A 26102-nucleotide genomic window follows, 5' to 3' on the forward strand; every position below is an offset into this window, starting at 1 on the left:
ATTGACTTCCGTCGTGTCGTCTTCAAGAATGTCAACATAACTGATATTTGCTGATGTCAACATTTCAGCGACTGTCTAATTTTTATGTAGTTTTTGTTAATTTCTTTATTGTTGATCTATTCACGGATTTGGATTGTTATTGTGTATGACCAAAGCAAGTAAAAATTGCGAAATATCATGACTTCTCCGATTTTTTTTGGCTCAACCTGTGTAAACACGTTTTCAAACGTGGCTAATGGCAAAACAAACGGTCGCCATTGGTGTTCGATGACACGAATATCCAGTATTTTTCAAATAAGCTTTAAATTCATTAGAAGTGATTGTGGAAACATGTCAAAGCTTGCGAACGAAGTTTTCGCCTAGGGAAAGTTTAGGTTATGTTTTTATGTCATCGATCATCCATCAATATCCCATCGAGAAACGAAATAAACATTGAATTCGGATGTTTTAACAATTATCCACAATTGACAATCGTGCGAACATAGATGAAAGTGTACCTTTCGGTTTTTTTGATTGTGCAGATTTAGGATTATTAGAAAGGGCGCGAGAGAATCGGTTTTTATAGAGAAGAAGAAATATACGATTTTCCCAATTTTTCGAAAGAGTACTAACACTAGCTACAAAACAGGTTAGTAAATTTTATAATTAAATAAGTACATATTTATTTTGTTTTTAAAATCCCAGCATTCTTATATTTTCTACACATTATTTTTTTAAAGACCGTGGTCATGTGTACTAAAATTTCTGTACGAATAACCGTATTTTTTCGACACAAATAGTCGGACCTAAAAAGGGCTATTTATACAGAAATTTCGGTACAAATAGCGGCATTTTTCGGTGCATATAGACCAGAGGCCCACCTCTGAAATCGAATGATTAAATTCATGGGTTCGTTTAAATTTTCGCAAAATGGAATTTCCCATTTGTTTGCCTATAGGTCTGCGGCTAAGAAATGATGGTAAAATTCCTGGCCATCGGAAAATAATCCTAGCTTATCTAGGATTTGACTTTGTCATTAACCTTCTTTTCTAACCACTTGTTATGCGCGATTTTCTTGCAAGCATAATTTGATTTTTATCTGACCTCTAGAGGTCACTTTGCGCTTGGACCTAAAGGCATATTTTAACGTAAAATTTCATGCTCTTTCGATTGCAGATATCAAAAGTATGAGTTCCCATTTTTAAAAAAAGTTGACCTTGAAATGACCTTGAAGGTGAGGTACAAGGTCAAATCCAAGATCATCACTGGATTCCTCGTTGAAAGTTACATAAGACCTGACCTTAAATATTTTTTCTTATGACCAACCCTCTGAGATTTTCCGGGGTTCCCATACTTTTTCCTTCCCTGTATATCCAGAAAGAATTAAAAGATTTTGAATATACTGGAAATCTTTAAATTCTTCCTTTTTTTATTCGATCTTTGAAACCTATCCGAAATATTTGCGAAATATTTTTAATCTTTGTGAAATCTTTGAGAAATCATGGTCACCTTTGTCAAATCTTTGTGAAGTTGTGGGAAATTTTGCGAAATATTTGTGAAATTACTTAAATCTTTTGAAAATCATTGAAATATTTGGAATTGTATTAAATATTTTTGACATATTGGATAATATTTGTAAAATTATAAAAATCTTTGAGAAATCGTTAAACATTGGAAATCTTCGGGGAAATCTTTGAAACCTCTGTGATATCTTTTTAATCGATCCGTTATTATTGCGAAATATTTGAAATCTTTGAAAAATCATTAAAATCTTTGAAAATATTAAAAATATTTAAGAAATATTTTTGGTAATGTTTGTGAAATTATTGAAATCTTAGGGAAATCATTGAAGTCTTTGTGAAGTCTTCTAAATCTATCGGAAATCTTTAAAATAATTAGGGACTTATTGAAATCTTTAAAATGTGCCGAAAATTTTCATGAAATCGTTGGAAACCTTTAAAATATTTTTTTAATATTTAGTAATATTTGTGAAATTGTTTAAATCTTTGAGAAATTATTGAAATCACTTTGCACACTTCATAATTAAACTGAAATATTTGCAAAAAATTCGAAAAATTATTGAAATTTTTGTGGAATCTTTGTAAAATCTTTGTGAATTATTTTACAATGTTTTCAAAATATTCTGTAGTATTTATGAAGTGACTGAAATCTATATGAAATCTTTAAGAACTGATTGAAGTCTTTGTGAAATATTTTTAATCTATCCTAAGTCTTTGTGAAATAATAGAAGTTTCTGTGAAATCTTTTAAATCGATCCGAAATCTTTGCGCAATAATTAAAATCTTTGCGAAATATTTGAAACCTTTTGAAATATTTGATATTTTTGTGAAATCATTGAAATCTTTTTGCAATCTTTGAAATCTTTGAAGAATCATTTAAATCTTTGTGAAGTCTGTGAAATAATTGTGAATCCTTTAAAAATATTTTTGAAATATTTGGTAATGTTTGTGAAATTATTGAAGTGTTCGTGAAATCATTTGAAATCTTTGCGAAATATTGAAAATCTTAATGAAATATTTAGAATGTTATTAAAATCTTTGTCAAATATTGTTTCTCTAGTTGAAATCTTTGTGAAACCTGTGAAATGTTTTACTAATCACTGAAATCTTTGTGAAATCTTTAGCATTATGAATTTTATACCAGCTTTTATTATTTATTATTTGCTATTTATTAATTATTTATGTTCAATTTGTACATAGTATAATATTACTATACTATGTACAAATTGTATCATTCAATATTATAATATGTGTATGCCCGTGCCACCTTAAAAAAAAGGCTCCTCTGCTTCTGATATAGGCACTTCCTTTTCTTAAATACATTAAAAATTTCGTAAAATTGATAAAGCCTCCGAGCTTGATCGATAATAATTGCATGCCTGTTACTTTAACATTATTTATTGAGAGTAACAACCATTGCTGAGAAAGTTACTTCTTTTGAGTGATACTATTTACAGACAAGTTACTTGTACTGTAACTAGTTACAGTTAATAGATAAAGTAACTTAAACTTACCTACAAAGTTAATTTTTTGACTTCCACAAATTCATAATTTAAAAATCAATATAACTAAGATGATAATTCCTAAAAACTAAATTTAAAAGGAATTATTCATTAGTAAAATGAATAAGAACTTGTTTAGTTTCATTTATTAAACATGATTTTTTATATTGAATTTCAAGTTAAAATCACGAATCACGCATTTAATTCTAGCAATTCTATTGCTCTGCATACATTTCGAGTAAAAATATTGCATTTTCAACCAAATAGATGACTTTACCAAAGTAGATTTTTTACCAACAAAGTATTCTAAGTCACATTTTTCAATGAAACTGTTGTCTTTTTAACCAAAATCATGATATTTTTTACTGCGATATATTAATTTTCAAAGTAAAGAGCACTTTTAAAAAAAGAGTTTAATTTGAAAGCTAAAAGATGAATTAAAAAAAGATACTTTTCTACCAAATAGTTAAACTTTCTACTTAAACAGTTAAATTTTTAACAAAATACGTGCATTTTCAACTAAACAGTTGAATTTTCATACCGTAAATAATAATTTTCAACAAAATGTTCATTTGTAACCAAATAGTTAAAATTTTTACCCTTTTCAAACCAAAAAGACGAACTTTTAACAAAAGAGTTAAATTTTCAACAAAAAAGTTAAATTTGAACCTAATAGTTGAATTTTCTACCTATTCATATTCAGTGCAAAAATATTGAGTAGAAACATTTCCCGCTTAAAAAAATAATTTTCCGGCTTTTATAGATTTCAGTTCCATAACATTTACAAGCTATTTTGCTTATTTCTAATTCCCATTTTTCATATAAGAAAATGATTCTTTCGCTGAATTCCAAAACTTCTAAACTTTCTTCTAATTTCGGCAAAACTTAATTTTTTAGATTCATTTAAATGTCTACAGTCCAGAAAACTTGTTATAGCAATGCAATTTGTTTGTTTCAATTATATTTTATGTGTGTATATCTTCCCACTCAGTTAATATCCAGGAGAAAAAAAATCTCATCAATCCTTAAAAAAAATTTCTGATCTGTTTCAGCTTATGTTAAATTTAGGCAATATGTATTATTGAAGGAAATGGATGGAACTTCAGTTGGATTTTAATATCTACTACAGACGTCCCAGGCTTATGATCTCCCAGTGCTAATGATCTACACTGTAAGCAAAATTAATTTTTTAAAAAATATTAATAATTATTTATACGTTTTTTTTTAAATTTTCCGAACCTAGAAATTTTTCTTTACAAAATCAAATTCTTTATTTATTTGATTTAAGATCTATTTTTCTTATTTTCAGCTCGTGCTAAACAGTAGACTCGAGGGCCGAGAATGTAGGTGGTGAGTGAATTTTCGAATCCCTTCTGTCTTCATGTCGGAAACGAAAGATTCAAACCGGCACGAAGACAGGTTTTATACCTTATTTTTTATGACAAATTTCTCATAGTGACCGCTGATTCGTTAGCGAGTAGACAGTTTGTTTATTTTTTTTTTTAGATTAGGAACACGCTTTGCTGGTCTCTTTTTTAAAACAATTTTCTGAATATGATTGATACTAGAATTTCAGTATCACAAAACAATATAATTTTTTGGAATCTAAAGCCTTCTATAAGCTGTGAATAAAATGTTGAGTATAGAAATCAAATCATGGTACCAAGAAAAGGCGGGGTATTTCTCGTATCAAAGAAAACGCAATTTGGCCTTTGCTAATAATTTCTTTTTTATAATCTTCATTTGTTCACTATCTATTTATTTAAATTTGTAAAGCTTCATATATCTTATATTAATTTGCGGAATTTTATAATATTTTAATGGATTTTAAGGATTTGAAATATTTTATGTAATTTAAAAAGATTCCAAAAAATTTTAAATCGATTTCAATAATTTGAAGGTTTTTCAAAGAATTGAATTTGAAATATTTTTAGGGTATTTTAACAGATTATAAAGAACTTTCCAGTGCTTCAAGAATATCAAGTGCTTTGGGAAAATATCAGGCAATTTCAAAAAATGTTAAGCGATTTAGAATATTTTATATAAGTTAAAAAGATTGGAAAGATTTTTTAATTAATTTCAATAATTTTAAGGTGTTTCAAAGAATTTGAAATATTTTAGGGCATTAAAAAATATGTAAAACAATTTACAATTGATGTTAGTAATTGAATGGAATTTTATACGATTTGAAGTATTTTAGAATATTTATAAAGATTCTAAAACATTTTCAAGAGCTTCAAAAATATCAAGCTATTTGGAAAATTATCAAGCAATTTCAAACGATTTTAAGCAATTTGGAATATTCTATATAAGTTAAGTAAATTCCAAAGAATTTTAAATCGATTGCAATAATTTGAAGGTATTTCAAATTTTTTAAATATTGTAGGGTATTTAAAACTATTCGAGGATTTTTTAATTGATTTATTGATTGAATTTTTGACCCAAAAAGATGATTTTTTACTAACATAAGTAATTTGATTTTCAAATCAAAGAGATTATACTTCAACCAAAAACAGTTGTATTTTCAAGCAAATAGTTGAATTTTCAAGCCAAGAAAAAAAGGAATTTTTAGACCATTTTATTGTATTAGCCTGAAAGTTCGAATTTTCAACAAACGGAGATTTTTAATGAAAATAGTTAAATTTTTAACCCAGCAAGGTGACTTTCCTACCATGAAAGATGAATTTTCAACCTAAAATAATAATCTTTTTCAACCGAATATAATTTTTAACCAAAAAGAGGAATTACTCTGAAAAGAGGTAAAAAGGGGATTATTGAAAAGAAAGCGAAGTCTGCCATTAATTTAGAAATTAATTTATTTGAAACGCTTTTGACTCAAAAATGTGCAACTGTTATGCTTGCAATTTAAAAAAATTTTAACTTTCAATTCGCATTAACACAATTAGAAACTATTCAATTACCAACGCTATTAAAATTTTTCTATTCAATTTTTAATGTTCTTAATTAAAGTATTTAATTTTTTTCCAATTTCGAATCTAAATTATCAAATTTCATGGTGGTTACGGAAAAAATAAGACTAGTCGGATTAAAGAAAAATGCACGATCTGAGACCTGATCGTATTAAAAACGTAGCTATCGAAGAATTTTTAACATTTGTATCTTAAAGGAAAAATTAAACAAATAAATTAATAAATAATTACAACGCAATTTTCTGGAAGCAATTTATTTCAAGAAACCAGCTCTCTTTGTGTTTATAACATATATACCATAATATATAAAAATTGATTAGCAAGATTTACAGAATTCATGTTAAAAACATAAAAGTGAAATTACAGTAAATAAAAAATCGAATGTTTCGTGTCTTTCGGAAACCTGGTGCACAATTTTCTTAGAATGTCTCAAAAACCGTGTACAAGTACGGCAGTACAATTCTTGTGCCTGGCATGATCGAATTCTACGTAAATGTGTGATTGCTGCATTAGAAACTGCAATTACCACTTGCCACCTTTTTTCTTTTTCTTCTGTTGAACTTTACGTTGTTGCTGTCTGGGACCAGGAGTTTCAACAGCGGGACTTTGACGTGGATTTGGAGAAGGCTTCGTGGTCGCCATTTTCGTAATATCACTATAAATATTCAAATTATAAATTGTTGTATACTTTATCAGGGTATCCGCAAAACTTAATTTTCAAATTCCCTGACGAGAAAACAATTCTAGATTAAAAAATTTTTAATTTTCAAGCTTATTTATCTTAACCAAAAAAGATGAATTTTCAATCCGAAAGGACGAATTTTCAACAAAAGAATTAAATTTTCAACTTAAAAAGATGACGCTTTGACAAAAGAGTTAAACTTTTAACAAAATAGTTCAACTTGCAGCAAAATAATTAAATTTTTAACAAAACAGTTAAATTTTTAACCAAATTATTGAAGTTTCATCAAAAACGTCAAATTTTCAAACCAAAAAGAATACACTTCAACCAAAAAGAGTTGCATTTCCAACCAAATAATTAAATTTTTTCGAAGACAGTTAAACTTCTAACAAAAAAGATGAATTTTCAACTAAAAAAATCAATCTTAAACCAAATATAGAGAAGTTACATTTTTAGTTAAAAAATTAATTTAAACAATAAAAGAAAACCATTCTCAATAAAATAATTAGATTATGAACCTTTATTCAAATAGATGACTTTTCAACTAAAAAATATCAATTTGCAAATTAAAATGGAAAAGTTACACTTTCATTTTGGGACCTTCATTTTAAACATAAACAAACGAATTTTCAGCTAAAGAGCTGTATTTTGAATTTTCAACTAAAATTATGAATCTTCAATTTAACTAGTTAAATTTCAGTTAAAAATAATAATTTTCCGCAATAAAAAATTAATTTTCAACCAAACTTATGAATTTTAAACTAAAATGATAAATCTTAAACAAAATTATTTTTAAACAAGGTGGTTCAACCATCAACCCATCAGTTAAATTATTAGCCACGAAAGATAAATTTTTAAATTGTCAAATTTAAATATAAAAAATGTTTAAAGATTAAACTCCAACTAACACAAATTAGTTTTTAAACCAAAACGATGAATTGTCAACTAAAAAATATCAATTTTGAAAGTAAAATCGAAAAGTCACATTTTCAACTTAAAACATTAAATTTGAACAAAAACAAACGATTTTTCAACAAAATAGTTAAATTTTTAACCAAAGAGATGAACTTTTAATCAATGAGATGAATTTCCATCAAAAATAATGAATTTTCAAATTGAACGTTTAAATTATGAGTTATAAATATTAGTTTTCAATAAAAAAGCGAATTTACCAATCAAAGAGATTAATTTAAAACTAAAATTATGAATTTTCAAAACAATTTTTTAACAAGCTGCTTTCATTTTTAACCAAGTAGCGAAATTTTCGAACGATAAAAGAAACAAAAGATACTTTTTAAATGAATAATGCAACAGTAGATATTTCAACCAACAAAGATGTTAATTTTATATAAGAAACAGTTGAATTCAACCAAAAATGACGAATTTTCATCAAAATAGTTGAATACTCCAGCTAAGATTAATTTTCAACCAAACAGTTGCATTTTTATCTAAAAAAGATTAAAGTTTCACTTTAAACAACTAGTTTTAAAATTAAAAAGATAATTAAAAAAAAAGAGTTGAATTTTCTACAAAAAAGGATTGTTGTTTTATAAAATTGATTCTTCAACTTTTTTTTTTTAATTTTCAGTCATATAATAAAATGTATAACTACAAATGTAATGATCAGGAAGAAACAACTGCAAAAATAAAAATAAATTGCAATACAAGGCAAATAAATTACTGACAAGAATATTATATCAGGGTGATCGCAAAACTTAATTATCAAAATTTATTAATTTTTCCTAGCTAATTTTTTATTTTCCCTGATCATTAATATTCATTGACTAGAAAGTTAGTTAATCTTAATTTTAAATTAAAAAATTCAAATTAATTATTCTTGAAACTAAGTTATTCAAAGTGCATCGGATGGACATTTCAGAACTTTTTCAAGATTTTTTGAAAAATCCCTACTTTTCCTAACTTGTCCCTGATTTTCCAGGTTTTTCCTGACCTGAGGCCGCCCCGTTTTATTTATTATGTACAATTAATTATTACTGATAAAAAAACACTTACTATTGATCACTAGCTCCCATAGCGGCTCCCTGGGTTCCTTTCATCGCAACATCTCTGTTTCTTCTATCTCTCTTTTTCCTAAATCCACTTCGCTCGTGTCTCGGCAACCATCTTTCTGGATCTGGGTCTGCGCTAGCATCATAATTTTTCGGTAGTTTTCCCTTGCGTTTACGTTTCTTGCTCTTCTTTTGCGTCAAGTCTGCGCTAGGTGTTTTTCTAAACAAAAAATAGAAAATTAGTAAAATCTTTTTAGATTCGATGGAAACAGAAGGACCAATCTTTTAATCCAAATTCAGGGTTGTTACAGAACTCGGATTTCAAAATTACAAAACATTTCCAGACTTGTCAGGTGAAATTTTAATCAAAATATAAACTCAAATAAATTTCAAAGCACTGTACTTGTTTGCAATATCATTTTTAGAAACACTCTTGTACACTACTAGCGAAAATTATCTACACGCCTGTTTTTTTGTTTGGTTTTGAGCTATTGATGAAGTGCCTTAATTTTGATAATATTAACAAGAAATTTTTAGTTTTATATTAGTGCAAAAGAAATAAAATACTGCGTCTAAGAAGCCCAATATCGAGGTCAGATGTCAATTTTATAAGAGGATATTGCAAAATAACGTTAAACTAACATTTTTACAAAAAAATTGAATAATTCTTGAAATAATTAACTTTTTTTTTAAGTTCTTGGGTTTATTTAAAAGGCAAGTCTCCACAGTTGTTTACTGAATGATTAAAATATTTTTAGAATTCTGTGCTTAGATTGTGACCTAGGGTCAAAGTTGGTGCAAAAAAATTGCATAATTTCAAAAATGTGTAAATACTTACATTTTTTAAAATCATTATCTACTATATTTTATTCAATTTTAATAATATTAATAAAATATTCTTTTGAATTTGTTTAAATTATATAGCGAGTACAATCATAATTTCAAATGTTGTGACTTTTTTTCACCAAGGTGACCCTAGGGTAGAATCTAGGATGAGTGTATCTTAACAATTTAGCAAAATACTATAGACTTAGACTTAACTTCAAAATTAATTAAAGAACTTTAAAAATGTGATTATTGTCGAAAAAAAGATGACTTTTACAAAATAGTTGAATTTTCAACAATACAATTAAAGTTTTAACAACACAGTAAAACTTTCAAGAATATAGTTCAATTTTTTATCAACTAGCTGCATTTTTCACCTACAACGATGAATTTTCAACCAAGAAGATTAATTTTCTAGCAAAAGACTGATTTAAAAAAATATATATTGATTTTCAACTAACAAGTTTAATTTTCAACTAAAAAAGATAAATTATTAAATAAAAATGAAATAATTAAATTCGGAGATAAAAGCGAATTACCAAACAGTTGAATGCAACAAGAACAGAAGAATTTTTAACAAAATAGTTAAAACCTCAAACAAATACATGAACTTTTAACCAAAGTTAACAAGTTTTAAAACATTTTTAACAAGTTTTCAAGCTAAAAAGTCGAAAGTTTTAGAAAATTGTCGACTTTTAAATTGGAAAAGAAAAATTTTCATCAATTCAACTAAAAATGGAATCATTAAATTTTCAGGTTTAAACAAATAAATTTAAAAAACAAAAAAAGAAAAAAGAATTTTGAATCATCTCAAATGAACTACAAATGACGAATTTTTGACAAAATAGTTGAATACTCTACCAAAATGATGAGTTTTAGACAAACAAGATTAAGTTTCTACACCAATAGACGATTTTTTAAACAAAATTAATGAATTTTCTACCAAATAGTTTAATCTTCAAACTACAATGAATAAATACATTGTCAAAGAAAAATGGAATATACATTTCTAGGAAAAAAAAATTCATCAGAAAAAACCAAGGAAATTCCAACAGAATAGTTAAATTTTTAAATAAATGGTTTAATTTTTAACCAAACTATGAATTTAAAAAAAGAGTTAATTTTCAATTAAATAGTCAAATTTTAACCTAAAATTATAAATATGAAAAAAAGAAGTTGCATTTTAAACCAAAAACAATGCATTTTTAAATAAAATGATATATTTTCAACTGAAAAGACGAATTTTTAACAAAATACATTAATTTTTAACTGGAAAAGGTTTATTTTCCATTTGAAATATCAATGTTCAAAACAAAATTCTCCACAAAATGTTTAAATTTTAAACCAAAGATCATTTTTCAACTAAATTTGCAAATCTTCGAAAAAAATTAATTTTCAAGAAAAGATTTCAAAACTCAATGAAATAATTGAATTTTCATCAAAAAAGTTTATTTAAAAATTAAATTTTTTTATGTTCTACAAACAAAGACGAATCATAAATAAAATACATAAATTTTAAAATAAAAAATATGCATTTTCATCCAAAAAATGAATTTACAAACAAACAAAATAAATTAATAATTGCATTTTCATAAAAAAATAAATAAATTTCTACACAAATAGTAGAATTTTATGCCAAATAAGATAAGTTCCGAACTCAAAATATACGTTATCGGTAGATTAAAAAAAATTGAGATTACCTTTTACCCATTCACTGTTGCATTTTCTTACTGGGCTTTATTAATTATTATCAAATTGAAGCGAAAAAAGGGCGAAGTTTCTTGAAATCGCGGAAAAAATCATAATTCTTTAAAAAAAATGGAAAAATACTATTTTTGGCGCCCCCTAATCTGTTAGGTAAATCTGCTGTTTAAGTTAATACTTAAATTACCCAGTGTACACAAATGTCCCAAGACGTTTTTAGAAAGTCCCAAGTCAGGACAAATAACGTTCTAAAAATATACAATGTTCCAAATACGTTTTCAGGACGTTTTTTGAACATAAGACATTTTTTAAAATGTTTATTGGCCTGACTAGGAAAGTTTTTTTTTTAACATTCTAAAAACGTCTTTAAACCTTAAACGGTACACTCCATCCCAGCATACGTAAACGGTACACCGGTGTGAATTGGTTTGTTTGCAATGTTAATATTAAATATTTAATATATGGAAGATTTAATAAACTAGCGTATGTCACACGTATTACAATATATATTTGATATATGTGGGGATAATCCGCTGCAGGTGTGTTTGCGTAAATTCCAACAAAATGAAAAACTTCTGGTGCGAATTCGCACCAGTGTACCGTTTGAGGGTTAAATTTCGTGCCCGTTGGCACATCAGTGTTCTCGAATAAAAAAAATCTAAAGAATTCAATAAAAAATTGCTCTCACTAGTATCAAGCAGTTTAAACTCATTATTCATTGATTTTTTACGCTTTGACTGTCTGGATTTAGGATCAAGGCCACTACCAGCCATGTTTGATACCGGTCTTAAAACCAAGTTCCAGTGTATATTTCGTATTTCAAAATAAGAGGGGAGTCAGCTGTAATGTCACGTAATATGTGGACGCTGCCTTTTCCTGATTCTGTAGCAACCCTGAAATGATTTCATACCCTGGGGAAGGTTCCACTTTTCCTTTCACGACTTTGCTTCCAATGACCCAATTACTACTTTCCAAAGCATCGACATCCGTATTTTCCGCAAGATAGTCGAGTGGTGGTAAACGTTTCGATAAAAGTTGAGCTCTTGTTGGATCGAATTGAGCATAGGCAATAACCAATTGCGCGAGTGTTTTAGTGTCTGAGGGAGAAGCAGCGAGCAACTCTTCCAAACTAGCAGCTGCAACCGTGACTTCTCCACCTCGTAAATGAAAATCTGCAGCCTGGCGCCAAAGAGTTCCTAGATTGCCAGTGTTTTCCTAAAATTATCGAACGGACATAAAAATTAAGTGTCAGTTTGCAGTCACTTTTTTTTTAGAAAAAGGAACTATCAGCGATTAAAGCGCGAAAAGAACTAAAACAAGATGAAATAAAGGAATTTTTTTTAGGGAACAGAGGAAGAATAGGGCAAAGATTAAAGATTGCTTTTTAAATTTAGAAAAGAAAAAAAAATCTTTTAATAAGAAATTAAATTGTTTTTAAATTAAAAAATTAAAAATAGATCAAGTTTGAGCGACTAAAATATTTTATACTAGCAGTAAAGGCATGCGCGCGAACCTTGGATTCATATTTTATAATATTAAAAAAACAAACTATTTAAACATCCACAATAACAAATTTGTAAATATTAGGAGTCCTACCAATTTCTCAAACAAAATATCTTGAAATTATTGGGAAGCTTTTAAAAAAACTTTAAATCTTTAAGACCCTTTGTTTGTAAAATTCCTTCATATACCTTGAAACGGTTGAAATCCTTAGAAAACCCTTGAAATCAAACTTAATTCATTCTATAACTCTAAAAATCGTTTGAAATTCCATAAATATAAATATAAATTAAATATATTCATTAAATTACTCGAAATAAGCTGTTTAAATGAAAAGCACTTGCGCAAAGCGCGCTTTCACGTCCCTTGATTTTTTCTCTTCTAGTATTGAAAACATAAACTATTTAAAAATCCATAATATCAAGTTTTTAAATATTCAGAGTCCGAAAAACGTTTTGAACAAGTTAAATGATAATTTAAGAAACGATTCATTTGAAAAAAAACTTTTACTATAGAAATTTTTATATTTTGATGCGTCCCAATATTTTCTACGTATCTGGAGGTCTTAACTGTTTCCATAAATATTATTATACACATATTGTTAAATTTCAAATAGTATAACGGATAATTTAGAAATAGATGAATTTAAAACGTCTAGAAATTGTCTAATATTAAAGAATCGAAATTGCTTAAACTCAAAAGCTATTCATTTGAAACTGTTTAAGCACTAAAAACAGTATTTATTTTAGAATTTTGAAATATGCGAAGGTTGTTTATTTAAGAAAAAGTAAGAGAAAGAGTTTTGTTTAAATTTTGATAAATCAATATATTAGTTATAAATGATTATATGGAGTGTATATTTACGGTAAAAATATTGATCATCAACTAAAAATTGCGCTTAAAGCCGAAGTTTTAAAAGCTAATTTTTAGTCAATTTAAAAAATATTTCTTATGTATAGTTTCAACGAAGAAAATATTATAGGTTTAATGTTTTATTCAAATCCAAGATAGTTTAGTTCAAAATTAGTAAAAATTAAAAAGTTAACTACAGCAAATAATTCTGTGACTAAAAAAAAGCTTATGCTATTCACGGCAGTATATTCTAGTTTTGAATAGAATAATTGAAGAGCCTATTTAAAGAGAGAAGAAGTAAAAGGGGAAGTTTTTCGAGAATATAGAAAAAAGGGGAAACCCAGGGGAATAAGGGAAAGACTGTGAATAGTACACTTTAAAAAAAGTAAAAGGTCACTTTTTCCCTATCTCATTTTTAATTTTAACTAAAAAAAAAAGAAGAAAATCTATGTAATTTATGTGTCGAATCTATATAATTATCTATAGTATGAAAATGCAGTTCAATATTAAAATTAAAATCATTTTAATTTATGATTTTCTGGTTTTCTAGTTCCTATTGTAAACCATCACAATAAATCTAAAGGCATAAATTTTATCTGCATAAAAAAATTGAAGAATCAGGGTGTTTTTTTTACAAATTTTGAGAAGAAAAATCTATCCAGTTACTTAAAATATTACGAATTTCATATAAGCTGTAAACATACATTAATTAATAAGCTTGAAAACTTTATTTCGGGTAAAAATTTTTTTAAATAATTTTATAAGACGATTCTGAATTTCTTCAAAATTAAGAAATTTACAGATTTTATCATTGAAAATTGAACTGTTTCATTTCGAAAGCCTTAGTGATAAAACAAATTAAAACGCCTGATTGAAACTTTATAAACTATTTAAAATTTTAAAATAATTTCAAACTGATTATTTCATAATTAAACAAGTAAAATTCAAAATCTAATTTATTCCAAACGAAACAATTTTGAACTGAATTATTTGAAATAGAAAGCCATGAATATTATAAACATGTGAGTGTTAAATTTAAAGTTTTAACGTTACAATTTCAATTGATTCATTTTTAAAATTTTTCAATTTTTAAGTGGAAGTCTTGAATATATATGTATAAAATAATTAAAATAATCCAACTGGAAAAGAATTTATGTATTAAAAAACTATTTTTGGTGTTTAATTGTTACCAAAGTGAAAAGAGGAATTTCTTTTTAATTTAAAATTCCAAATAAAAATTCAGCGGAACAAATTTATACTTTGAAAATCTCAAAAAAAATTTTTAAATTGATAAATGTATCTTTTCGACCCTTTCGAGTTTAGATTTTTTCATCCTTATATTAATAATTTAAAAACAGGATGAACGCTGGCCCAGGATATGAACGGGAATAATTGGAAAATTAATTTTCAAGATAATACTGAATCTGGTCACAACTAAACAATTTGCAGATTTGCACGTGAAAAATTATACAGTTTTAATTCGAAATCCTTATAAATAAGATTAATGATTGAACTTTTTTATTCAATTTTAAATCAAAAGTTAAACTATTTTCACCCATGCAATTAATTTTTTTTTAAATTAAAAATATGACATGTTTTCAACAATTAGCAATATTTGACTGTTTATTTTAAACATGCAATTATAAATCAAATACGCAAAAAAGAAACAAACTGAAACTATATTATTTCAAATATAAAATTGTTAAAATATCAGATTGATAAATTTCAGCTTTAAACGTTGAAATTTTAATTGTTTAATTTTGCTGAATTTGTTTAATTTGAAATGAAAATTCTGAAATTTGACATATAAATAACAATTCAACAATTATTAATTTCAAACGACTTAAAATAAAAATAATTTAACTAAAAAAAAAGTATAATTTTAAAGGAAATTTAAAATCGTTCAATTTTTAATGCATCTAACTTTAATGTGCTTCAAAATAATATAATTTTCAAATTTTAGAATTTTGCATATTTTTTAACTAGTAATTTTTCAAATGTTCAATTTATAAAAGATTAAAATTGTTCACAATGTTTGAGAGCTTCTATTTAATACATGTAAATTATTCAACGTTTGAATCAAAAATGTTATAAATTTCAATTTAAAAATTCAGAAGTGTTTCATTTTCAGTGCTGGCATTTTTTCCCACTGGATCGGAACAAGAAAAAAAAGTTTTTCACAAATTCCGTGTTTATAAAAAAAAAAAAATTGTCGAAAAAAATTAAAAATATCATAAATAGTAATTCTACACAGAAAATAAAAATTTAAAATATAAATTTATAACTGCAACATTCTCTCATATTTTTGAAGGTGCGCGAAATTTCTGGAAATCGGGAATCGTAAAACAAAATTTTGCTAGAAATCAAGCACGGTGTGCCTGAACGAACCTGGACGACAAGAGAGGTCTTATATTATTTTTGGGTTTCGTTCTACAATGCTTCAGAAACAATTTCCAAACAAACATTAAAATAATTCTCAGAGGCGTTTTTTATTTTTGCTTTTTTAATGTCAATTTTTCAAGTAATTTGAAAAAATTGATTTATTTTCGAAATAAGTTATGTTGAAAGTACAAAAATGATATTTATTATTCTTTTTAATATAAATCTGGCATAATAAGTATATTCTTACATAATTTTAAATGTACTACTATATTCTCGTACACGTACAGACTTTATTAAATTATTGGAAAAATTATCATTGCTTTCTTTAACCTTGTATTTGTATTTTTTGCATACATATGCAACAAATTCAAATACATGATTAAAAAGAATAATAAATATAATTTTTGTACTTTAAACATAACTTATTTTGAAAATAAATAAAATAATAAATAATTTATGTTTAAAGCACAAAAATCATATTAATTATTCTTTTTAATATGTCTTATATAAAAAGTGTATTTTTACATTAATTTACATACGTTGGTACATTAATAATGATGTAAAAATACATTTATTTTTCAAGATTTATATTAACCCTCATCACTTGAATGACCCCAACATCAACTCCAGGCTCAAATTTGAATTTTGTCAAGTTAAAACCATGTAAACAATCAATATGACAACATTTTAAAAGTCAGCTGGGGTCAATTTGACCCCATGTGAGTAATATGCTATTTTTCAGAGGTATAAGTGAGTAGGGTTAAAAAGAATACTAAATATCATTTTTGTACTTTAAACTTTGAAGTACAAAAATGATATTTAATATTCTTTTTAACCCTCATCACTTGTACCTCTGAAAAATGACATATTACTCAAGTTTTTGTTCTTTAAACGTAACTTATTTATTATTTTATTTATTTCCGAAATAAGTTATTTTTAAAGTACAAAAATTATATTTATTATCCTTTTTAATCTTGTATTTGTATTTGTTGCATTTATATGCAAAAAATACAAATGCAAGTGGTAAGAAAGTAATGATAATTTTTCCGATAATTTAATAAAGGCTGTACGTGTACAAGAATATAATAGTACATTAAAAATGATGTAAAAATACACTTATTATACAATATGTATATTAAAAAGAAGATTAAATATCATTTCTGTACTTTAAACATCTTATTTCGAAAATAAATCCTTTTTTTGAAATTACTTAAAAAAATCACATTAAAACAATAAAAAATAAAAAACGGCTCTAAGAATTATTTTAATTTTTCTTGGAAATTGTTTTTGAAGTATTCTAGAACGAAATCCAAAAATAATATAAGACCTCTCTTGTCAACCCCATTAAAAGTTCGTTCAGGCTCACCGTGCAAGTCTTTATCAAATAAACCAACTGTACCTTGTTTTTCTTGTAATAGTTGACAGCATCCTTGAGTACCGCAGAAGCTTTTTCACGATTGTTCTCAGCCATATGCAATGTAACAAGAGCACTCACAATCCCCGGCAAATATCTTTCTTTTTCGTTCAAATTTTCCAAGATTTTAATAGTCTCCTTTTTCTCATCCTGGCTCAACAGTAATTGCACGCAAGCTAATTTCATATGTAATACATTTTGCCCGCCAGCATTCTCATCTAATAATTTCGCTGCTTCTTTCGCTTTGCCCTCTTTACGCAATTGGACAGCTTTCACCAGCAGGGCGCTGGAAGTTAATTCAGGATAATCTTTCATCAGTTTATTACACAGCTGCTGGCAATGTTCACCCTGGTTTGTGAATAAGGCTAGAAGGCACTGGTTATACGCGATGCTTCTTCTTTGAGAGACCGTAAGTTTATGTTCTAATCCTTCATGCGTGGCGCTCTTCATTCTCTTTTTGCTATCGAAAACATTCTGATCTTTGTTCAAGGTCACTAAATTATTGCTTGCCACTGCCACCAAGGCGATATCGCTCGGTTTTGCCTTCAAAACGTTCGTGTACAGAGTCTGAGCTTCTTTTTCTCGGCCTTGAAGTTGCAGACAGAAACCCAGCTGGACTTTTATAATGCCGAGCTCCTCCTCGATCTCTTCCTCAGTATTACCGTCCTCTTCAAGAAATTCACGACACATCTTTTCTGCAGTTTTCAGCTTTTTTTCCGCTTCAGCTAGAATTACTCGATCTCCTGAATTTCCCTGCGCTACCATTTGACAAGCGGCATTGTAAGTCAACTCGTACGTATGCTCTCTCAAAGAAGGAACTTCTATACTCTGCAAATTTAATTTTAAAATATTTTAGGTTAAGAAATATTTGAGGAGTAAGACAGATTTTTTAAATGACTTTTTCCTTTTTCCCCCTTTTTTTACGAAATTTCCCTTTATCTCGTTTAAATGAGAACTGAATTAATAGGAACCAGTAAGAAAATCAAACTATTTTTCGTTGGAAGCAGGGATTCGAACGAAATTAAGGGGCATTTTTTATATTTGCCAATTATTTCGATAAATTTAAAAGAATTTGGCTAAAAACTAAGCTTGGTCTAAAAAATTATAAAAAACTAATGAGCCCTTGTTTGTTTCTTTCCACATAAAACTTTGACGAAACACAAATTTGACAATGTGCCTCCGTAGCTGCATTATTTTTTTAGTGACTTTTCATACTTAGTATTATTTTCAGGTAAATTATATGTAATTTTAAGAAATAATTTGAAAATATCTGAAAATGCCCCCTAATTTCGTTCGAATCCCTGGTTGGAAGTTAACTCTTTCTTAATTAAAATGTTTGATATTATACTTTTAGTTCAGAATTCATCTCTCTTGGTTGAAAAGTATACCATTTGTTTGCAGATTAAACTATTTTGTTGAAAATTTATTATTTTATTTAAAAATTAATTTTCCTAACTGAAAATTTGACTGATCCATTTTTGTTGAAAAATGATGTTCTTCGTTGAAAATTTGAATAATAAGGTTTTTTTTATTGAGAATTCATATTTTTGAGTTGAAAATTCAATTCATTATTTTTTTCAAATTTACCTTTTTTAGTTGAAACTTCATCTATTTGGTTGAATAGTAATTTATTTGGTTGAAACTTATTTTTTCTTAGATAAAATTAATTTTTTTAACTGAAAGTTTAACTTCCTTTTTTTGTCGAAAATGGATCGTTTTTGTAGTTAAAAATTCAACTAATAAATTATTGAAAGATGAGATACTTTGTTTAAAAAAATTTTTCAATATAAAATTAAACTATTCCATTATTGGTTGAAAATGCATCGATTTTAGTTGAAAATTCAACTATCAAAAATTTAGTTGAAAATTCATATTTTTTGGTTAAAAATTTAATTAAATACTTTTTTTATAAAAGTTAAACTAATTTTGTAAAATTGTACCTACTTAAAAATTAATTTTATTAGTTTGAAGATTCATTTCTTTGGTTGGAAATTTAACTATTAAATTTTTTGTTAAGAATTTGACTGCTTGATTGAAAATGAACTTCTTTTTTGAAAATCTAACTCTTTTATAGAAAAATCGCCTTTTTGGCTTAAAAATACAATGTTTTGTTAAAGATTAGTATTTTTTCGGTTGAAATTTTGAATTTTTTGGTAAAAGATTAACTATTCAGTGGAAAATGAGCTTTTTGGTTCAAAATTCAAATTTTTGGGTAGCAAATTCAACTAATTTGTTTTAAAAAATCATATTTTTGGTCGAATTCAACTATTTCTTACTTAAAGTTAAAACCTTTTCTTATTAAAATATAAACTATTATGTTTTTCGTTGAGAATTAATCTCAAATTAAACTATTTGATTATAAATGCGATTATTTTTTATTCAAGTTTAATACTTTTGTTTAAGAATTCCACCACTTGGTTGAAAATTTATCATTGCAGGTTGAAAATTCAAATATTTGGTTGCAAATTTGCCCCTTTCACTTGAAAATTCAACTGCTCGAATGTACATGCAAATTTTTGGTTGATAATTAAGTTTTGTTATTTAAAATTAAACTATTTGGTTGAAATTTTATATTTTTGAATAGAAAATTCCACTATTTTGTTAAAAACACTATAAATATTATATATTCCATTGAGATTTAATTTTTTTAAATTGAAAATTCCAGTCTTCTAACCATTTTGTCTCATTAGCTTGAAAATTCAACGTTTTGAGTTTGAATTTTAATACTTTTTGTTTAAGAATTCGCTCCTTTGATTGGAAATTCATCTTTGTAGATTGAAAATTCAACTATGTCGTTAAAAGGTCAAATATTTTGTTTAAAATATAATTATTTTGTTGATAATTCTACTATTTTGTTTAAAAGTAATTTGTTTCGATAATTCATCGTGGTTGGTTGAAAATTCGTCTTTTTAGATAGAAAATTCGTCGCTCTGGATTGAAAATTCATCTTATTTGGTAAAAAGCTCTTGGTTGAAAACTGATCTTTCTTTGCTGAAAATTCAACTGCTTCTAAAATTTTCGTCTTTTTGGTTTGAAGATTCAACATTTGTTTAAACATGCAACTGTTTGTAGTTGAACTTTAATATTTCTTATTCAAAAATTCGACCATTTGATTTAAATTGCAAATATGTGGTCAAAACTTAATTTGTTTGTTTATTGAAAATTCATTTATTTTACTGAAAATTTATTTATTTGGTTGAAAAATCATCTTTTTGCATTTAAAAGTCAACTGCCTTCTAAATCATTCTTAGTTGAAAAATCATATTTAGTTGAAAATTCAACTATTTTCTTAAAAATTCAATATATTTCGAGTTGCAATCTTAAGCATTTCGTATATATTTCCGTAAAAAATCCCCCAATTTCCTCTGCTTTGAAGATTTCAGCTTTGTGTGCTGATTTGTGACGAAGGGGAGGAGTGAAAAAAGTTTTCCGAATAGCGTAACATATTTTTAGAACGGCCTCTTTTCTGGAAATTAATATACTGACCGATCCATCATAGGCTAAATTGACAATAACGGCAGCCAAGTTGGTTTCCCTTTCGTCCTCATAATCATCCGTAGAGTTCTTAATAATATCTCGATATACTGAAAAGCAGTCTTCATATTTTTCAAGGCGATATAGGATTTGCGCCTTTAGCTCCTTAATTTTTAGCGAAGGATTATGAACTCCTTCCACAACTTTCAGGGCTTCCGGTACCTGGTTCATCCGGTACAAACAATATGCCTTCTCAAACTCCAAATTTCTGTAAATATCCCAATTTGTGTGGTTATTAAAAATGATAAAAGATCAACATTACGTTTATGTTTCTTAATAAATATTTTGTGTACTAACCCTGCAAGTTTTGGATTCTTAACGATGAGCTGGAGTGCATCGTTGAATTTTGATAATTGCATGTAGCAAATAACCTTGCAATGCAATGCAGCATCTTCGTCTTGAGATATTCCCAAAACTAGTAAAAAGATTATAAAAATTATTCTTCAGCAACACTTTTCTTGGATTGTTTTAACTATTTGGAATTTGGTTTTAAGTTTTGAATTAGTAGTATTAAAATAATAAAATTTTCAAGAACAATCATTTCAAGTTTAGTATTCTAGGCCTCGGACTCATTTGAGAAATTCAAAATAGTATCAATAGTAGCATAAATTTGGAAAAATAGTAGCATAATAGTTTTATGCCATTTTTTAAATATTAAGCCGAGGCTTAAATTATTTTTTTAATCTGGTATTTTATATACATTAGGGTAATTCATTTTATAAGGCAAAAAAGGAATTCTGCCAGATCTAAACACACACGTTGTTGGTTTCAAATACATTACACTTTTCTACAATAATAATGATTAAAATAATGATTCTTAACTGTTCTTAAATATACTCAAAATATTTCATTTTATTATTTTATCTGATGCTTGGCGAGCCTATGGCATAAGGTTATACATTTAGAACAAGATCACCAAAAATATTCCTCAAAATGTGTGAATGAACTGCTACCAAATTCGCCATTTTGTTTGTATTTCAAAACTTTACGCAGAACTTTTACAGAATTGTATTATTGAAATTTCCTACACTGTCTCAGTTTCGGACACTTGAACGTGAGTTGGGAAATTCCGTTTCCATTACTGAGACGGTCATTTTCGCCGTGTTTTTAATTAAATGTTGCAGTATTGTGTTAGTTACATATTAAAAATATTTCTTATAAGACTAATCCTTGACGTTCGATTGATTATTTATTCAAAAAAAGTTGCTCAAAGTAGTTTATTGAAACCTCAAAGTTTTCCAACTGCTTAGGCAAGTAATGTTATGGTAACTCATAAATTTAATTTTTCAATAAAAATTAGCAAGTATGCATTAAAATTCAATATGACAGATTTATATGAAATATTCATAAGATTAATATTATGGATTTACTTTTCAAGAAAAAATAAGTAAATTAACTTTTTAAATTGAAAATTTAACAGTTTGGTTAAAACTTTTTTTTATTTCTTGAATGAAAAATGCTTTTTGATTAACATTTGAACTATTTTCTTGAAAATTATTTTTCTCAAAAAAGTGTTTTACAGTTTTCATTAAATCGTGTACAATGATTCAGTTTCGAAAATCAATTTTATTGATTCGCCCTAATATACATCTCCCACAGAATAGCATGAAATCCTTTCTAATCTTTAAAAATACCCTTAAAGCTTTGGAATCGCTTAAAATCCGTAGAAATCTCTCAAGATTTTAGAATTTCTTTTTAAATCCCATGATTCCTTCAAATATGGTCTTGATACTTTTTCAAAATCCTTTGAAATTTCAAAATATCGTTAAATTCCTTGGAGGTTTTTTAAATACCCAAAACTCTTTAAAATTCTTTGAAATCCCTTGAAATTGATAAAATCTCTGAAATATTCTAAAATCCATGGTAATCTCAGACAAATCGATCTACAAAATCTTTAAATCTGTAATATCCTTCAAGATTCCTTCTAAAATGTTGAAATCATCTGAAATCCCATAAAATCTGAAAAAGTCCTTTAAAATATGTTATGGTTTCTGAAATTCCTTTAAATATTTTAAAACACCTTAAAAGGTTTGAAAACCCTTCAGATGTTTGAAATCTGTTGAAATCGACAGTGTCCTATTAAAAACCTTTTAAATAACTCTCAAGAAACAAAATTTACATTTTTTAGGTTTTAATTTGAAATTGTTTTATTCTGCCCATAAAATTTTTTTTTAAATGTTACAAGATTAATATTATGGATTTTGAATATTAATCGCCAGGGAAAATGAAAAATTGATCAGGGAAAAGTTAGGAAATTTTGAAAATGGAGTTTTGTTGCCACTCTGATATTATATTTTTATTTGAAAATTCGTCTTTATAGATTGAAAATTCAACTATGTTGTGAAAATCGTATTTTTCGTTTAAAAATTCACTTATTTCAGAGAAAATTTAATCTTTTGGGGTAAAAATGCAAATGTTTTGTTGAAAATAAATTTTATCGTTGAAAATTCATATTTTCAAATTTTAAATTCCACAGTACGGGAATTCGTTTTTTGGCTTGAAAGTTCAAGCATTTAGATGCGATTTTTATCATTATGACTGAAAAATTTTTATTTCTGAACATTCGTTTTGTTGTTGGAAAACTCATAATTTTAGTTGTTCTTTCAGCTCTTAGGTTAAAAATAAATTTTCTTGTTCTTGAAAATTAATGTTTCTACTAAGAATCTTTTGCTTTAAAGTTCAAATATATGGTTGTAAATGCACCTGTTTGGTCAGAAATTAAATTTGTTTATGAAAATTCTTCTTTCTTGAGCAAAAATTACTTTTTTGTGGAAAATTAATCTTTTTGGGTTTAAAAGACAACTGTTTTCTAAAACATTGAACTTTTTAGCTTTGAAATTTAACTGTTTGGTGGAAAATGCAAAGGTTTTTGTTTGAAAGGTTGGTAAAAAACTCATCTTTGTAGGTTGAAAATTTGATAATTTTGGTTAAAAATTTAATAATTTTGGTAGAAAATTTCATTATTTCGTTGAAAAATGAACTATTTTTTCAAAATTCATCTTTTTTGTTCGAAAATTCAACCGTCTTATTAAAAATCAGCCTTTTTGGTTTGAAAATTCAAACAAAATCTTTCTTGGGTAACAATTCAACCATTTTGTGAAAAATGATATTTTTGGTTTCAAAATTCATCTGTTTTAGAAGAAATGTAATCTTTTGGAATAAAAATGGCACTGTTTGGCTGCAAATGAACTTTCTTCTTGAAAATTCATATTTTCAGGTTGTAAATTCAACTATTGCACGGAAAACTCGTCTTTTACCTTGAAAGTTCAACATTTTAAATAAAATCTCCTTTGATTATGACTGAAAAATCTTTATTTGCTGAAAAATCGTATTTTTCGTTGGAAAACTCATAATTTTAGTTAAAGTTCATACCTCTCGTTAGCAATGAGTCTTCTGGGTTTTAAAATTCATCTCTTTTAGTAGAAATGTTGATATTTTTTCACTGTATTATAAACGATTACATTTTTTGTTCATAATTCAAATTTGTACGTTGAAAATTCAACTGTTTTAGGTCAATTTTAATCTGTTGTAATAAAAGATTCAACTATTTGGTTGAAAATTCATCTCTGTAGCTTGAAAATTCGTATGTTTTTCTTTAACGTTCTACTATTTGGTTTTAAATGCAACTGTTTAGAAAACAATTAATTTTGTTGTTGAAAGTTCATCCTTCTGAATAAAAATTATTTTTCGTTTTTTGGGTTTAAAAGATAACAGTTTTTCTAAAACATTAGAATATTTAGCTTGAAAATTTAACTGTTTCGTTGAAAATGCAATGGATTTTATTTAAAACTTTAGTAGAAAACTTAATTTTGTGGGTTGCAAATCCAACAATTTGGTTGATAATTTAATTATTTGGTTAAAACGTCATATTTTTTGGTCGAAAATTCAACCGCTTTGTTGAAAATTTACCCCTTTGTATATAAAATTCATATTTTATAGTAGTAAAGTCATTTTGTTCGGTGAAATAAAAAATTTTTTAATCAGAAATCATTTGATTCCGTTTAGAAAACATCCTCTGTTAAAATTGCGATAAAGTTAAAATGCTGGTCTTCAATCTGAAAAATCACAACATATCACAAAAAATCAGGACATGCTCTGATAAATCAGAACGTTTCTCATCAATTAAAAACAGATAATTAACAATATTATACTTTCTCACGTTGACTTTTAATTCTGTTCCTGAATAAGAAAGTGTTCTCAAAGAAACTTTAAAGCAATATTACTTTCGCATTTTTACATTTTCTAACTGAAAGTGTCACGAGTTACTTTATTATTTTTTAACTGTGATTGTAATTAGTTCCTTTTTTATAGTAACACTTAAAATTCTCTAGCTTCTTGTATCAAAAGATAACATACGGTCCAAAAGTTAGGTTATGTTGACATATGTCGATCTGTCATCGAAGATGTAGAATTTTGGAACTTTATGAGAATAAAATAATGGTAATTATTTTAGGTGTACGTACTTCTGTTGGCAGTCTTCAGAGCTCTGTCGTACTCCCCATTTTGTCCTTGTTTATTTAATTCCGCGTACAGTGAAGAGAGGTTAGTTTCTTTCGAAGCCATATTGGTTGAACTATACGAGTATACGACGTTCATGATAGTTCATCAGTTCATGATGTTCATGATCATGAAACGGAAATTCGGGCGTAGCCATTTTTGATCATGCGCAATTGCCTTGAGCAGTCCAGTGTCAGTGTGTTTTGGTGAAAAATTGCCTGTCACAATTTTTGTAAATTAGCAAAATGCCAGGCCGATGCAGTGTCATAGGCTGCAAAACAACATTTAAAAAAGGTGGAACAAGATTATTTTACTTTTCGAGGCAACCAGAACGCAAGCATGCTTTGATAGATATTTGCGGTCGAGAATTTGGATGCTGTCCATCATCAGGATCAAGATTGGATGAGGTCAGTTCAATTTTGGTTTTCTACATAAAATGCCCATTGACACATTAACTTCAAAAATTAGGATAATAATTTATTAGTTTGTAGATGACAGTGATGATACTGCATGATGCTTTACAATATAACAACATAACCTAAGTTACAATGGAACGCGATTCCGTCGGTATTTGGAATTGACGAAAGGAAAAAAGACACAAGAAATGGCTTCAACATAGGATTTTACAGTGGAGGTATGAACGTTGTTTTGATTTCTCCAATCACAATTAATTGTTGGATTGTGGTTTGATTACACCGATTACATCTTTAGGTTCTTTAAAACCATTTTTACAAAATATTTGTGGACTGAATCGGAAAACCGGGAATTTTTT

General features: G+C 26.9%; 1 protein-coding gene across 1 annotated transcript; it reads right to left on the minus strand.

Annotated features, from left to right (window-relative positions):
- Positions 1–6193: 6193 nt before the first annotated feature.
- LOC117167083 (signal recognition particle subunit SRP72) lies at positions 6194–25488 on the minus strand. The gene is made up of 7 exons (XM_033351705.1): positions 25297–25488; positions 21131–21248; positions 20786–21041; positions 17285–18127; positions 12062–12366; positions 8627–8842; positions 6194–6586 (listed from the first exon to the last, which is right to left on the minus strand). Exons 1-7 carry the CDS (start codon positions 25427–25429, stop codon positions 6454–6456), a joined length of 2004 nt encoding a protein of 667 aa, XP_033207596.1. The 5' UTR covers positions 25430–25488; the 3' UTR covers positions 6194–6453.
- Positions 25489–26102: the final 614 nt, after the last annotated feature.

This window comes from Belonocnema kinseyi, chromosome 2 (genome assembly GCF_010883055.1).
Source record: "Belonocnema kinseyi isolate 2016_QV_RU_SX_M_011 chromosome 2, B_treatae_v1, whole genome shotgun sequence".
In the NCBI taxonomy this organism is placed as follows: Eukaryota; Metazoa; Arthropoda; class Insecta; order Hymenoptera; family Cynipidae; genus Belonocnema; species Belonocnema kinseyi.

Excerpts from the sequence above, each read along its gene's own strand:
- LOC117167083 (XM_033351705.1), bottom strand. The coding sequence starts at position 25,429 with ATGAACGTCGTATACTCGTATAGTTCAACCAATATGGCTTCGAAAGAA. Across the intron at positions 18,128-20,785 it reads ATTTAGCCTATGATGGATCG|AGTATAGAAGTTCCTTCTTT; the intron begins GTCAGTATATTA and ends TTAAATTTGCAG. Across the intron at positions 6,587-8,626 it reads ATGGGAGCTAGTGATCAATA|TGATATTACGAAAATGGCGA; the intron begins GTAAGTGTTTTT and ends GAATATTTATAG.